The sequence below is a fragment of the Ascaphus truei genome, chromosome 16 (genome assembly GCF_040206685.1).
Source record: "Ascaphus truei isolate aAscTru1 chromosome 16, aAscTru1.hap1, whole genome shotgun sequence".
Lineage (NCBI taxonomy): Eukaryota > Metazoa > Chordata > Amphibia > Anura > Ascaphidae > Ascaphus > Ascaphus truei.
This window is the reverse complement of record NC_134498.1, coordinates 25,173,364-25,189,526: the sequence shown is the minus strand read 5'-3', so window position 1 is coordinate 25,189,526 and position 16,163 is coordinate 25,173,364. Positions and strand designations below refer to the sequence as shown.

General features: G+C 39.3%; 1 protein-coding gene across 1 annotated transcript in view; it reads right to left on the bottom strand.

Moving 5' to 3' along the window:
- Positions 1-15,188, bottom strand: part of LOC142467225 (uncharacterized) — a 163,320-nt gene extending 148,132 nt beyond the window's left edge. The window contains exon 1 of the mRNA XM_075572660.1: positions 15,073-15,188. Coding sequence (XP_075428775.1) covers positions 15,073-15,188 — 116 coding nt within the window. The remainder of the gene's footprint in view (positions 1-15,072) is intronic.
- Between the last annotated feature and the right edge of the window lie 975 nt (positions 15,189-16,163).

Genomic DNA, 16,163 nt, shown 5'->3' with positions numbered 1-16,163 from the left:
TCGCCTTGTATGCTTGGCTCATGAAGGGAGAAGTGCCGTCTTGTGCATCAGGAGTCAGGAAGATCGATGGCACAGTCAGTTTTCTTTTCAGCACTACCTTCCACATTGTGACTGCCAAGCGCATAGGCTGCTAGAGCAAGTGTTTATTACAGTAGGAACACCATGTAATGAAATCTTCAACCACGAAAGCAACAATTATATACATATACATATATATATATATATATATATTGTGACATAGTCCAAAGATGTTACGCAGCTTTCTGCCCCGTTTTAGAGCAGAAAGTGCAGGAATAGTTAATGATCCGTTCCACAGCTTCCCATTAACTCAGGCAGCTGGATGGAAAATCCAGACCACAGATTACAATGGCTCTAGTTCTCCCTCACCTGCTCTTCTAATCACATGCACAGGTACTTAGAGCAGAGAGGTTTTGCATTTCACTCTCTCTCCTTGGAGCCTGGGGGCTGGGGGTGTCGCTGCTCCCCTGCATCCAGTATCGGGGTTGACGGCCCCTCCACGTATCACAGTACCAGAGGATTTGCCTGGACTCCACGAACAGATAAGACAAAACAAATGGTTACTGCTGTTGCTAAAAGACTGTACTGTATCTTGTGACCCTAAATGAGAGAGCATTGTTTTAAGCTGGGGAACCAGTTTAGTTGGCCAGCAGCTGTTAGAGAGACTGATTCTGATGTGTAGTTAGATCCCTGAAAGGGATAGGATTTTGCTTATATGATTTTGGTTTTATTTCTTGAAATAACAGTGTGGGAAATATGGTAACACTGAAATATGTGAACTGCTGAATGAAAGTATCTGAGTACCTCTAACCTTCACATGTTAAAGCTGCAGTACCTTACTTGGATGAAAATAAAGCAGGCAGAAGCCTGAGTTAAGCAGCATAATACTTTGCATGATCCTGTTTGTTGTATAATTAACCCTAGAAGACTGTGTCGGGAAGAACCCAGACAGACGTCAGCACTACAAAAGAGGGGCGTTTGTCACAATATATATATATATATATATATATATATATATATATATATATATATATATATATATATATATATATATATATACATACATACACACACATACATTCAATGTATAGACGTAGTGTAGATATTTACATTTCAGAGTGTGTTCTCAAGCGGGAAAAATTAAATTAGAAATATTTGAGCTGATACCATTCCTCTACAATGATTAATGGTGTCAGCTCTGATGTGTTATTTACCAAAGCTTGCAGCTCAAGACGATTGCTACCAGGCATCAAGTTGAATGGAGGACAGTATGCAATGGGAGCTACTGTACCTGACTCTTATATATAACATTGCAGCAATGTTGTTAGCCAGTGTAGTAGATAATGTATTGTACTGTAGTAGCCTGAATTCAATTAGTGACAAAGGGTTAACTTTGTTTCCTACTGGTCTTTCAAGCAAAAAAAGGCTCCTACAAGCCTCTTGATTCCATGTTACACGATGGAAGAATATAAAAAGGGTACATAGAAACAGTTTGATACATGACCTGCTGCACAACTATTTCTAACTAAAGTTCAACCCTGTTACAGCGTGATCCACTACAACGCGGATTCGCTTATAACACGGGCTCCCGAATGAAAACATCTCCAATTTTTTTCCCCCACAACTTTATTGCTAATACACCCATGCGCACGAACACACACACACACACACACACATACATACAGCCGTGTGATTCACATGCACGCGCACACCTCCCTGCATACATCCTGGACCAAGAGCTTAGCAGCCAGGACAAGGTAACACTGCTGGTACAAACAGCTGTGTGAATCACATGCATGCATACCTCCCTGGGCGTGAGCAAACACCTCCCTGAACACATCTGTACCAAGAGCTGAGCAGCCAGGACAAGATAACAAAGTTTGCATCTATGCAGCATGTCCGGTCACGAACTCCCTGTAAAACACATTGACCAGACCACCTTTTACACACACCATACACCACACACACACACACCGCTGAATGGGATTCTCACTTCTCCTCCGATGGAGATCGAGCATGCCTTGGGAGGCTCCGCTGATCTCTCATAGCACCTCGTGGGGTCCAATCCCCCAGGAAAGTAGCACTTTCCTTCACTCCAATGCCATGCCAGTAGCGGGTCCCTGGAGGTAAGACGGCCAACACGGGCCTGTAGATCACACAGCCGCGCCCCCCCACCTGGCTTCAGTTGCGGCCCCCGCCAATACACACACGATCACAGCGGCCATTTTCCCCCGCAATCCCTGTTATAACGCAGTCTCATTATGTGGACCCTGAGCACTGCGTTATATCGGGGTACAGCTGTATTAACATCCTTGGATTCCAGAATAATTCAAACAAAAACAAAATAACGGGTAATTTTTAATTATTAGCATGCTAAGAAGAGAAATACTACTTATGCAACAATTTAAATGTTGGTAACATAGACTGAGTGAGTATCCTAGAAAAATTGTTATATTTTTCTCTAAAAATAGCCTTAAATTGCGAAATGCGATTGACTACATTGTGAGTATGCATATGTAAATAGCACCACTTGGTAAACATGGCACCTTATGTCTGCTGTGCAGGTTTCAGTGTGTTATCTTCATCTCATTATTCCAATACCCAAGTATAACCGTAAACCTGGGTATATTCTCTAGTTTATTCAATTTCTTACTGCTGTACCAGACATCTTACTATAGAAGTAAGTCATTCAATGTAATACATGTATATCCTTGTTTGTGTAGCACCATCCAAGTACATAGCACTTCACAGCAGTAACAAAATAATATGAAGCATTATGGAATTGGCGCTATAGACATAAAAGTAAAATTATCAAAAGGTGTCCCTGCCCCGAAGAGCTTACAATGTAAGTGTTAAGTAGGTAGAACTAACAGAGACAGGAGGAGGGTGTTCTGGCACAATAAGTGCATATGCTGGGGGCGAGTACTTTGGAGTTATTCAAATGCTTTATTAAAGAAGTGTTTAAAGATACAGTAGATCTTGAAGCTGGAGAGATAGTGCATCATTTGGATATTGAGGGGAGCAGATTCTAGAGGTGTGGGGCAGTGAGTGAGCGGTTTTAGGTGGATTGGGGTTTTAAAAATAAATGGGGTAGACAGAAGACATCCTTGAGCAGAACATAAGTGTATAGCGAGAAATTAGGGCTGAGATGTAAGGAAGGGCATAGGATTGTATAGCCTTAAAATTGAGGAGGATAATTGTGTGAGTGATACAGGATTTAATAGGAAGATAGGAGAGAGATTTCAGCAGGAGAGACACTGAGACAGATTTAGGAGAGAGTAAAGTGATTCTAGTAGCAGCGTTTAGGATAGATTGTAGGGGAGACATGTGAGAGGCAGGAAGGCCAGACAGCAGAAGGTTACAATAGTCAATACAGGAGAGAGTAAGGATCGGTGTTAGAGTTTTAGCAGTAGAGAAATTACAGAGGACAAATTAGAATATTTTGGATGTGAGGGAAAAGTGAAATGTGACCCCTAGGCAGCATGCTTTTTATTACTGGATGTATGATAGTGCTGGCAAAAATAATGAATAATGGGGCAGTAGGGCCAGGTTTGGGAGGTATGAGGATCTCCATAATTAAAATGTTAAATTTGAGTTGGCTGAGGGTCATACAGTATGATATAAAGAGACATTCAGAAACTTTGGTCTGAACAGCAGGTGTAAGGTCAGGGGTTGACAAGTACATTTGTGTGACATCAGCATAGAGGTGATATTTGAACCCAAAAGAGGTGATAAGATCACCTAAAGAGTGTGTAGCGAGATAATAGATGAGGTCCCTGGGATACTCCCATAGAGAGATCGACCAAGGAGTAGGAAGTATTTGCAAACGAGACAGTGCGGTGGTAGCATTGAGTATCAGAGTACTCAGTATCAGATTATTGAGAATGTGAAGGAAAAGAGGGTGGTATCAAAAACTACAGAGGTTGAGTAATAAAAGCAGAGTGTAATGACCTTGGTCTGAGGTAATTGGCAACATGAAGGTCAGATGAATCTACAGTGTAGTGGAAGAATGCTAAACATTCTAATACATTGTAATTGTATTGTATTGTATTGTATTGTATTGTATGTCTTTATTTATATAGCACCATTAATGTACATAGCGCTTCACAGTAGTAATACATGTGGTAATCGAATAAATAACAGATAATATAAATAACAGATCATGGGAATAAGTGCTTTAGACAAACATAACATTAAGGAAGAGGAGTCCCTGCCCTGAGGAGCTTACAATCTAATTGGTAGGTAGGGAGAACGTACAGAGACAGTAGGAGGGAGTTCTGGTAAGTGCGTCTTCAGGGGGCCAAGCTTTATGTATCATGTGTTCAGAATGTTCACAGTGCTATTCATATGCTTCATTAAGCAAGTGTGTCTTAAGGTGGGTCTTAAAGGTGGGTAGAGAGGGTGCTAGTCGGGTACTGAGGGGAAGGGCATTCCAGAGGTGTGGGGCAGTCAGTGAAAAAGGTTTAAGGCGGGAGAGGGCTTTAGATTAAAAGGGGGTAGAAAGTAATTATTAGTCTTTGGTATAAATATCCAGCCTCTCTGGCAGTTAAGCTAACTACTGAAGAATTACTACAATAAGTTTTCTGCCTTCTTTAAACACACTACAAATGTTCCAGAACCAGAATAATATTTTTGAAAGTGTTATCACATTGAGCATTAAGCTTTAATAGGGAATTTGATCCCAATGGAGACAGTGAAGATGAGTGAAATAAATAGTTCTATTAAAATATGCTATACATTTTAAGAAAGGAAGTAGCTCATGGCATAGATTGGTAAGGTTGGTTGCTGCTTTGGAGAATGTCTTAGCATCTTTTTTTTTTAAATTTATTTATTAATAGACTTGGTAACAATACAGTGAGATACATTTTCATGTATACACAAATAACAGGCGTAGTGCAAAATTGCCACATAGAAACATAAAATACATATTATTATTGTGTGCATACATCAGGTAAACTATAAAGCCCTTTTTTATCTTTAGTTATTTCAACGTGTTATTAATGTTGTAAATGAGAAGAGAAGAAATTAAACTTTAGGCACTGGGATGAAAATATTGTGTGAGAGATTTCTACAAAAATTCCAGCTAACGGGAGCCTAATAAAAATAATCAGAGTACAGACTGGATCACATCGTTAGGGAGTCTGAATCCCACTGTTAGGAAACTGGAGGCAGGACATGATGACTGTAAACTGAGGTTGTAGAGATTTGGGAGACAATTCACAAGCTAACAGATGTTTAAGGTCCTATATGTATATAGTTACCTGATATGTCAGGATAATAAAAAACGAATATTAAATCATCAGCATGTATAACCTAAAATATTCTTTACAGTTAAATAGTCTCCAGAGCGGTGAGACTTAGCATATTTTAGTGGGGTGAGTATGGAACGTTGTCTTCCAATTTGGGGGTTTGAAATAATTTGCAATGAGAGGCTAGCCCCTGGCTCCAAAAATATTCAACCCAGCTTGATTTCACTATTTACAGATGCAGCAACGAGTATCCGAACACTTGCCTTTGAAAATCTGAGGCAATCTCCCAGTAATGCTGCAACATTTCTGTGACATTTCTGCAAACAGACTAATGGCCCATCGGATTAACACAGCAGGGGTCCCTGGCAGTCAGTCTCATTCAGTTTGAATGGGACAGCCAGGGACCCCTGCTGTGTTAATCCGATGGTTCATTAGTCTGTCTGCAGAAATGTCACAGAAATGTTGCAGCATTACTGGGAGATTGCCCCAGATTTTCCCAGGCAAGTGTTCGGATACTCGTGGCTGCATCTGTAATAACAGCGAGTGCCTACCAATAAGAAAATAGAGCAAATTATTTATTACCATAGCACAAGCTAAGGATGGAATGAACCATTGTAGACCAACTCTTCCTCAGTCCTTCACTTAAAAGAAGGGTAGGCAAAAAAAAAAAATGAATGAGTGGACTCAGCACATTCATTTAAGGAACTCAACAAGTTGAACTAAATAGCAACTATGGCCATTTTACTACATTAGCTGCAAACGATCTCAGTTTCAAGAGCGTATCATGTTAGCTTGGGAAATAGTAAAGTGCACCATTATTATGTGAATATAGCTCTTGAGTGATTTCTGAAGGTACCTTGTAGACACCGTAAGTACCCTTGAAGAAAGAATGGGGGGCGAGGGGGAGGAGAGAAGTGTGAACTCTTCTCTACATGCTAGTGCTCTCTCAGTAATAAAATGTCACTAATAGACTGCTTTTCTTGATTTCCTGACCTTTACTTATATAAGCTAACAAATGTTCTGTTATATGTCTTTTTATAATATGTTATACAAAGTCAGGCATTGCAAGACATTAAAAAAGAAAAATGATATCAAGGTTTTCTCAAATGCTACAGTTTGTATTTTTCAAGACATCCTGATTGGATTTCTCCAGGTTCAGCAGAATACAAAAGAAAAGCCTGTCCTGTGCTTTAGCTACACTGCAGTGCACCAGAAGGTGTCAATCAGCCATTTGTGCCGGGTATGAGGAAGCTATGAACAACCCTAAAGTGACCGGAGTGCGTGGAGAGGTAAATAAAGTTAAAAACTCTTATCTTTGATCTCCACTCCGGTCTGGGTCCTGCTATCCTCTCTCCTCCGGCGTCCGCGTGCTGCCTTCAATGGATGTAGATAGGTAGTGTATGGAAAAGGCGCTACTGCGCATGACAGAACTCCAGTAGGTCCCGGATGATGCAAAAAAACTTTATTGGCACATAATGACACTAGGGCTACACCACGATCTCCCCCCTCTACGCGTTTCACCCTCTAGAATAGGCCTATTCTAGAGGGTGAAACGCGTAGAGGGGGAGATTGTGGTGTAGCCCTAGTGTCATTATGTGCCAATAAAGTTTTTTTGCATCATCCGGGACCTACTGGAGTTCTGTCATGCGCAGTAGCGCCTTTTCCATACACTACCTTTCAGCAGAATACAAGGGTAGTGCAATAGCTCTGGGATTTGTTATTAACATATGTAACATTTCTCATCTTCTGTAAAGAAAAGAGTGATAAGACTTTATGTAACTGATATAATATAGTCCTAACCGGATAATCACAGTGGAGTAAAGAGTTTGCATTATTACCGCAACTTTTACTGCACAACTACTGAAAAACAATGGTAATGCGTGCGTTCTCACATTTATTCCGGTGTTAATCTGTAGAGACAGGGGACATAACATCTGCTACATCTGTATTTTCACATATCACATGTAAGACGGATTACGTGATTTACCTTATACAATGCCCATGCGGGCTACAGTATGTAGGCCAAACCACCCGGCCCGTAAGGACACATATTCTTGAACACATTGGTAATGTTAGAAGAGGAGTGACTACCCATTTATTATTGCACCATTTTATTTTAAAACATCAGGGTGACACATCAGGCCTAAGATTTACAGTGCTTGAGCATGTGCTGCCCCATTGAAGGGGCGCAGACAGAACTGTTGTGCTTAAGAAAAGAGAGAGCTTTTGGATTTTCTCATTAAAAACCTTAGTTCCCCAAGGCCTAAATGTGGATTTAGAATTGGGTGCTTTACTTTAAATGTTTTCTTTAAATGTTTAATAACCTATATTTGCTTAAATCCATCTTTGCAATTTGCTTTGTGCTTGATTAACATCTATATCTATATGATTCTTTCCTTATAAATGTAAAGGAGAATCCTTTTTAATGTGTGGTTATTTTAAGAGAATTGTATAAAATTATGTGACTGCATTGTTACCTCTGGCCAAATAGGGGATTTAGTTTAGCTACCCATTGGTTAGGGATGGTTCGTATCAATTAACCTTTAGGAGGAGGGGTTATTGATTGTTTTAGTGGGAATATAAAGACCCTTTTAGCAGGTCACTGCTACTCCTGACGAAGCCGTCATTCAGAATGGCGAAACGCGTAGAGCGTGACCCTACGATTGAGAGGGAGAGAGACTGCTGGGGATTCCGTGACGTCATCTCCAACCGGCCGGAATACCGGAAGTGATTAATCGGTTCCTGACAGAGACACAGTCTGGCAGCGTGCAGCGGCAGCGGCAGCGGCAGCGTGATGTGATTTTGAGATCACCTACATCCTATGCTGTTATCCCATTGGGATCCTGTAAGCCTTCAATTTTATTGTGTGTGGATAAATCGTATGTTTTTATTCTTGGCTCTGTGTGTGTCTTTCTCTGCTTGAGATTGCACCTCCTCCTACTGGCTCCAGTCTGTGACCGTTTACCCTGCTGGTTATCTGCTTGTTTAAAGCTCCATTTTAGCTCTCCCGGTAGTTGCTTGGAAGCCACATCATTGTGTTTTAACAATATTGCACCATGTAGTTTTTGTTTTATTTTTTAAGGTACCATCGCTTCCCTGGTTCTTTTGTGCTCAAGTACTATGGTAAAGTGCACCATTATTATGTGGATATAGCTCTTGAGTGATTTCTGAAGGTACCTTGTAGACACCGTACGTACCATTGAAGAAAGAATGGGGGGGCGAGGGGGAGGAGAGAAGTGTAAACTCTTCTCTACATGCTAGTGCTCTCTCAGTAATAAAATGTCACTAATAGACTGCTTTTTCTTGATTTCCTGACCTTTACTTATATAAGCTAACAAATGTTCTGTTATATTTCTTTTTATAATATGTTATACAAAGTCCGGCATTGCAAGACATTAAAAAAGAAAAATGATATCAATGTTTTCTCAAATGCTACAGTTTGTATTTTTCAAGACATCCTGATTGGATTTCTCCAGGTTCAGCAGAATACAAGGGTAGTGCAATAGCTCTGGGATTTGTTATTAACATATGTAACATTTCTCATCTTCTGTAAAGAAAAGAGTGATACGACTTTATGTAACTGATATAATATAGTCCTAACCGGATAATCGCAGTGGAGTAAAGATTTTGCATTATTACCGCAACTTTTACCGCACAACTACTGAAAAACAATGGCAATGCGTGCGTTCTCACATTTATTCCGGTGTTAACCTGTAGAGACAGGGGTCATAACATCTGCTACATCTGTATATTGAATCAGCCCCTAAGTATCTCATGACATATATTTATTTATAAAAATGTTTAACAGGAAGTAATACATTGAGATTTACCTCTCGTTTTCAAGTATGTCCTGGGCACAGAGTTAAGATTTGTGTGTGATCCAGGGGGAGCATGGAAGGAAAATGGAAATGAAACACAATATAAGTGTAGACTGTTTGATAATGGATGGGTTAATACAATGGTGTATCTTGGCTCCTATGTGTTGCCTACTCACAGGATTCACACAAAAAACAGGCAGTGTGACACAATGGTCTTGGCAGAGTGGATCTGTAGAATCTTGATATGGTGTGGACCCCCAATCTCAGCAGGACAGCATGTTACATGTGGGAGAAAGAGTAGCCATAGTGCAGACCAATCATGTAGAAAATGGACTTTATAAAACTTAAAAATGCACACTTACAATAAAAACAATATATTCAAGCATTGATCACATGTATGTGATGGAAGAGAGCAGACTGTGGATATTTTGGGCTCACCCACCACCTCCGGTGCGCACGTTCTCACATTTATTCCGGTGTTAATCTGTAGAGACAGGGGTCATAACATCTGCTACATCTGTATATTGAATCAGCCCCTAAGTATCTCATGACATATATTTATTTATAAAAATGTTTAACAGGAAGTAATACATTGAGATTTACCTCTCGTTTTCAAGTATGTCCTGGGCACAGAGTTAAGATGACAAATAATACATGGTTACAAATACATACATAAATCACTTACAGCCAGAATAGACCATTTTAGCAGTATAATATAGTCTTTAAAAACACCATACATCGCGATACACAAGATTAACAGACTCTTCATTTTAGAAAGGCAGATTTTAGTCAATGAAGAAAGAATCTAACATGAATGAACTGTGAGGAAATTCTTGCAGGAAAAGATATGGACGAGAAATGGGCATTGTTAGTTAAGTACATTTATCAATGTATACTTGTGAGAGGGCAGAACCCCTATCTAAAAGGTTTCAATAGAAAGCCTGTATTGGTCTGAGGAATCTAGCAGGGATCTGGCTAATTGTAGCTACAGGCAATTAACCAGTCTCAACCTGGCTCATCAGACAGGTATAAAAGTTTCCTGCTTGAACTGCAGGGGAGATCTCATGAGCACAGAGGGACTGTTTTGCCAGCAAGCTTGGCATCTTTCCTACATGTCTATCCGCAGGCGGCAGCAGCAGCTGGGGGAGCTAGTTAATTTGCCACGCAGGAAAAAGATGGTCGCCATATACAATGTCTACACTCCGCGATGTGGGGGCGGTTATCTCAAATCACTTGGGATTACTTCTCTCACGCTTATGCAACCAGCACAAGGATGAGCTGTGCAGACAGCACATATCTGCAGCTTCCGTAGCTGCGAGCGTAGTCCTGGGAGGTCTCAGATACGGTTCTCAGGATCAGGGATCAGAGTCAAATAAGGAGAAATCTGATTTCCAGTACTAGAAACAGGAAGGAATGTATTTTGTTCCCTTATGAGATCTTATCGACTCAATGTCCACTGGTTGTTTGCCTTCCTCTGGATAAATATAAATACAAATATTGTATACTATCTCAGTCTACTAAATGTAACATAGGCTGAACTCAATGTATTTTTTCAACCTCGTCTACTATGTAACTGTGTAATATATAAAATACCAACAGCTTGTATCATACTCCAGTATTCTTAAAGGAGTAATTTATAATGGTTTTATATTTCTTTTTTTAACATAGGATTGAAGCAGAGAGTCTTCGGAGCTGAACCCCATTAATTTCAGCTCTGGGGACCCCTTGCTTTCAGAGATAATTACCACCATAGGGGATGCTTGTAGCCGCTCCGGCTGAGCTAGCTGGGGTCCTAGCAAGTGTAAAAGTCCCATTCGTCTATGCAACCTAAACCTTGTGCTGTATCAGTGTGTCTCTTGCAAAAAAACTCAGAGTAACACACCAACAAACTCCCAGACTGTGAGTCTGAATCATATTGTAACTAACTGTGATCGGCAGAGGTTTACAAAGTTTCCTGGTCTGCATCTACAAGGATGGAAGTTCAGGTGCCGACCAGTAAGAGCATAGGTGCTACGTGCCAGCCAGTCAGTGTATGAGTGCTACGTGCCGACCAATCAAAGCACTGGTGCTATTTGCCAATCAATCAGAACACGGATGCTACATGCTGTCCACTTAAGGCCATGGGAGATGACAGTGTTTTAGGAGAGTGAGAAATTTAAACTGCTCACTGGGAACTGCATCAGTTGGGGATGGGCCAAGTTTCCTTTGTGTGCTGGCTGGTTGAGTAAAGTACCCACTCAGCATACAAAGGAGTCATTCGAATACATTACATTATATATTCATAGGGGGAAACACTGCTACAGAGCACACAGGTCAGTCATAATAGGAGGGGGATACTATGCCCACACCTGGGCCGCCATTTTGATGGGTAGGGGCAATGGCGGGGCTTAACCTTGAATATGCTAGCCATATTGCCCCTACCGTCACATTCTGAATGTTAGAGTTTTTTTGAATAGCATGAATTTATTTTAAATACAGTCATCACACAATGTAAGATATGGCTGTGAATTCTTTCTATTGTACTGTACCAAGGACAGATGCTAAAAAGGTCAGCTGGATTTCTAGTTATATTATACAGTACATACAAAAAATTACACACCTGGAAAAGACATACAGTTAGTAAAGTCAAAAGTTTGCCTGGTTAATTAAACAAAAAAGAGCAAATCTGAAGTTGATCCTTTCTTAAATTTAGCTCAAATTTCGCTTGGATTAAAAAATGTGGTTTGAATTGAACTTGAATTTACAAACACGATTTAGGAAATTTGGGCCTCAGTTAACTTGAGTTGATGTAAGGTTTAATATATGCAGAATAAATACATTGTTGCTAAATATTGCATGACAATACAAATGAAGCCACCTCAAATCAATTTAGAGAAATTGGACTGCGTTTTATATAATGTGTCGGGTTACTTTAAAAATCATAAAATTCACAGAAATTCCGTAAATAATACTGCAACCCAATGCACCACAATGTATTACTGAACTTGTGAGCGGCATCGCTATGGTAGAGAAAAGTGATGATCCAAAATTAATTTGTATTATCTGTAAAAGTAGAAATTACAATATCATGAAGATGATCATTCACAGGGCAACTTTATAACTATGATTTGCATTTCAAGCATCTAAACTTGGATTGTGTGAATAGGATAAGGCAATCTAGTTATGTAGCAACACTTAGTCCTCGGTGTCACAGACAAACAAACAGAAGTCTGTGGCACCAGGACAGTCTCTGTCGCTTTTGAGATACGGAGGTCCATGCTTCTGAATGGGGATCCCCACAGCATTAATCCTTTTGTGCTGCGACCACCACGGTCATGTGATCGCACGTGGCAGCGGCACCACAGACTGTATGCTTTGCTACATCTGCATCTCCATGTTGTGCTCACATTTACGTAGGATGATGGGATGTTCGCATGTCAATATCTGAAAAGTATCCACAGGAAATCACTAATGCTGCCTGTTCCAACGTTGAATCACATACAATGTTGCAGGTGTTTCAGGATTTACTGAGCACACAACATAATAATTATTGCCAGTGGGGTTTGCAAATATAAATACCACAGAAAAAACATGAGGCAGAGCATCTATTACCTGCCAAAACCCATATGCTTGGTGAGATGTGAGATGCTTGGACTACTGAAGGTTAATGTTCAGTAAATGGCTATGCTGTGTATGTCTTTGATTTGCCTCGATGTAGAAGTTCCAGTACATGCCAAGTTAGGCGACTAATCAGTGTTTGGGTCACCATTTAACTTTTGTAATATTGCGAGGCTGAACAGAATGTGAAAAGCCATCATAAACATTTGAAGACAGACTAAAGATTAGTACCTTCACATGGAATTATTATATCATACAATTAGAAATGCTAATAACAGGATATTTAAAACTTCACGTATATGAAATATCAATTTCGGTTTTTAGCAATGTTTTTTTTTTTCAGGGGTATTAATTTGTATAACTTTCAATAATTATTTAAATGTAATGTCGAATGTCCGAAAATTAAAAAAAAAACTACTCTACCACATTGTGTGTTCATACATGTGACACCTTCTTTTTAAAAGAACTACAAAAAAAAAATGCATTCAGCCATAAATCTTTATAGTCCGATTAAATTAGATTTGTATGTATAGTCTTGCAGAAGGTGGGAGAGTTTTCACCGGAATGCACATGCATATTTATGGGTTTGCCTTTAGAATAGGAGGAAGGCATTGAAAACCCATTATTTTTATTTTAACCATCAAACATTTTCTCTTTGATGTTTTGCTACTGGTGTTTGAAAAATGTTAATACAAAAAAAACAATGTGTTAAAAATATGAAAAAATGAAAGCTTGTATGACTTTCTTAAACTGCACACATTTTTTGCCACAGTGCAGGGGGTCTTACAACAAAAAATGGACACAAGTTTACTAAGAACAATATTGAAAGAATAAAGAGCAAGCTCAAAGCTCTGTTCCCATTCTACCGCACCTCCAAAATACTCCCAATGGGATCACACAATACATTTTTCCACCAAAACCAACGTCCCAACCACACTCTGGATTATTTTTAGACCTTAAATTGACCAGTATGCTGGGACAAAGCCCTTCTGTAATGAGAATTGAAAATATCAATCCCAACTTTTGATAAATGGACCACGTTTTCCCGGGTTTAGGCCCCTATCTGATTCTTCTAGTTCGATTGGTCTAATCACACAACCTTCAATAATCCTTACAAAATCTGGGATGTCCTCCAACCATACAGTACCAGCACTGAGTTAGGAAATACCGCAGCCAAATAAACAAAAAAAATCCATTTTCACTATAAGTATCAATTCTATTGCTTCAATAAACCCCAAGTTGTTTCCGCCAGCATGAATTACAATAATATTAGAACTACCTTATACAGCTTTAGACCTGACTAGCTTTGGTAAAAATTCTTCTTATTTAAGGCCCCTATTACTTAGCCAATGAACCTGAAAACTAAAAAGTAAACAAAACTGGCTTCCACATACTGTAGGCTCACTGCTGCTCTCTTTGCAACCCAATGAATCAACGAGTATATGATCGTCCAGATTGTACCAAACTGGAACCTAGAAGCTTAATTACACAAAACATAATTAGCAATTGGAAACTAAATGGGGGTTTGAACATAGGGCTTGTAGAAGCCAGGATCCCATCTCCTTGTCCTTTTAAAGGCTGCCAAACACAACCTATTAAGTGAAAAGGGCCACGGTTGGTCAATATGCCCTCCTAGTGACCGCTCTGGGTGACACTTTTTATTTATTAAGACCACTTTGTTAAACTCAATTTCATGGCAGGCTTATGAAAGATAACTTTTCATAAGCAACAAGAACATGAATTACATGCCCTTTAATTACATGGATGAAATATGTCTTAGCTACAGTATGTTACCTGTTACTCTGTCATTTATGGTGATATTACAAAGAAGGGACTTATTTACAGCCTAATTTTCAACTGAACATTACCTTACTGTTTTGAGGTAAGGTGAGGTATTTAAAATGGTTATGTTTCATCATACAATATTTAAAGAAACCACAAAAGAACATATGTTAGGATAATGAGTCATGTCATCGGGTGACTTATTCATACTAAAGATCCTATTCAATCTCCTGTGAAACCATCCTCCCTGTGCTGGTCAAGACTTCCACTAAATTCAGCTGAATAGAGATGAACTCTTCCCTAGCACAGGCAATATGGTTTCCCAGCATATACAGACGAGACCACGACTATTCTAAAGCTTGCCTTAAACTAGCTCGGTTACATTCTGGGTTTGTGCTGGGTGTAACCTGGCTAGTTTAAGGCAAGTTTAAGGCATTTCTGCATTGACTAATGACCCAAAAGATTAAAACAGCAGGGGTCCCTGGCAGTCCCATTCAATTTGAATGGGACTGCCAGGGACCCCCACTGTTAATCTGATCGGCCATTAATCAATGCAGAAATGCTGGAGCTAGTTTAAGGCAAGTTTAAGGCATGTATCCAGCATGTACCTGGGTGTACCTGGGTCTTTCTGGTGGTTGCCACTGGTTTGTGTTAGAATAGTCGCAGCCTCTGCTGTAGTTGAATATGGGTCATCACGTGGAAAAGGTCTGTCACCAAGGTACATTATTTATATTGTTTGTTACATCTATTTGGAAACAAAGATACAACAACAACAATTTCAAATTTTCACAAGCAAAAACTGCATCAAAAAATAACTGTCTGTTAAAAGAAATATGAAGTTGATCATCTCACATAAACAGAAAATAATGTACACAGTTGAATATAAAAATGTCAAATAAAATATGTTTAAACCTAGAATATATGTTGAAAGTACCTCTATTACATTTGTGTTGGACATATTAATATAACTGATAACACAGTAAAAGGATGGAAATCTCAGATGTGCTTCTACATACATCAAAAATCTGATTATTTTCATGTTTCATAAACTTTATTTACCACTTACATATACTATGCAAGCTGTCAATATGTATTTATATCCTCTGGCACCCATGCTATTTTTATTAGTCTAATCATATAAAACCATCTAATGCGCTCAGTAATAATGAGGCCTTCTGTTTTTATTTTCACATAACCCTGTGATGGTACACCAGATGAATAACCAAATCCCAAGTCTCTAACCAGTAATAGATAAATGGAAATATCTGCACTGTCTGCAAACTCTGAATGCTGCCTCGTAAAAATGAACTGAATGAAGATTTTTGACTCTGAATCATTGTACAGATGGCCCCATTTGGTAAACAGAGGCACTCCGATAAAGAATGATTGCTAATATTATTCCTACAGGCATTCTGCAACTGCCTTTGAAATAGCAGTATTTTGGTCCAAAAGAAATTCGTTAGCTACCCAGCCAGAAATCTAGCATATTTATATATGGAAAGAAATCACAGTCAGCAACAGCGGAGTAGTAGGGTCCAGGATGTTCAGATACAATATACTGTTTTGTTAGGTGCATTCATATGCTACAAAACCTCCTTTAAAAACACTATACCGATTTCAGAGATATACTGTAACTCTCACAAATTTCTTAAATTTCTTTACTATATACATACGTTTACTACTATTCTGAGACCTTAAA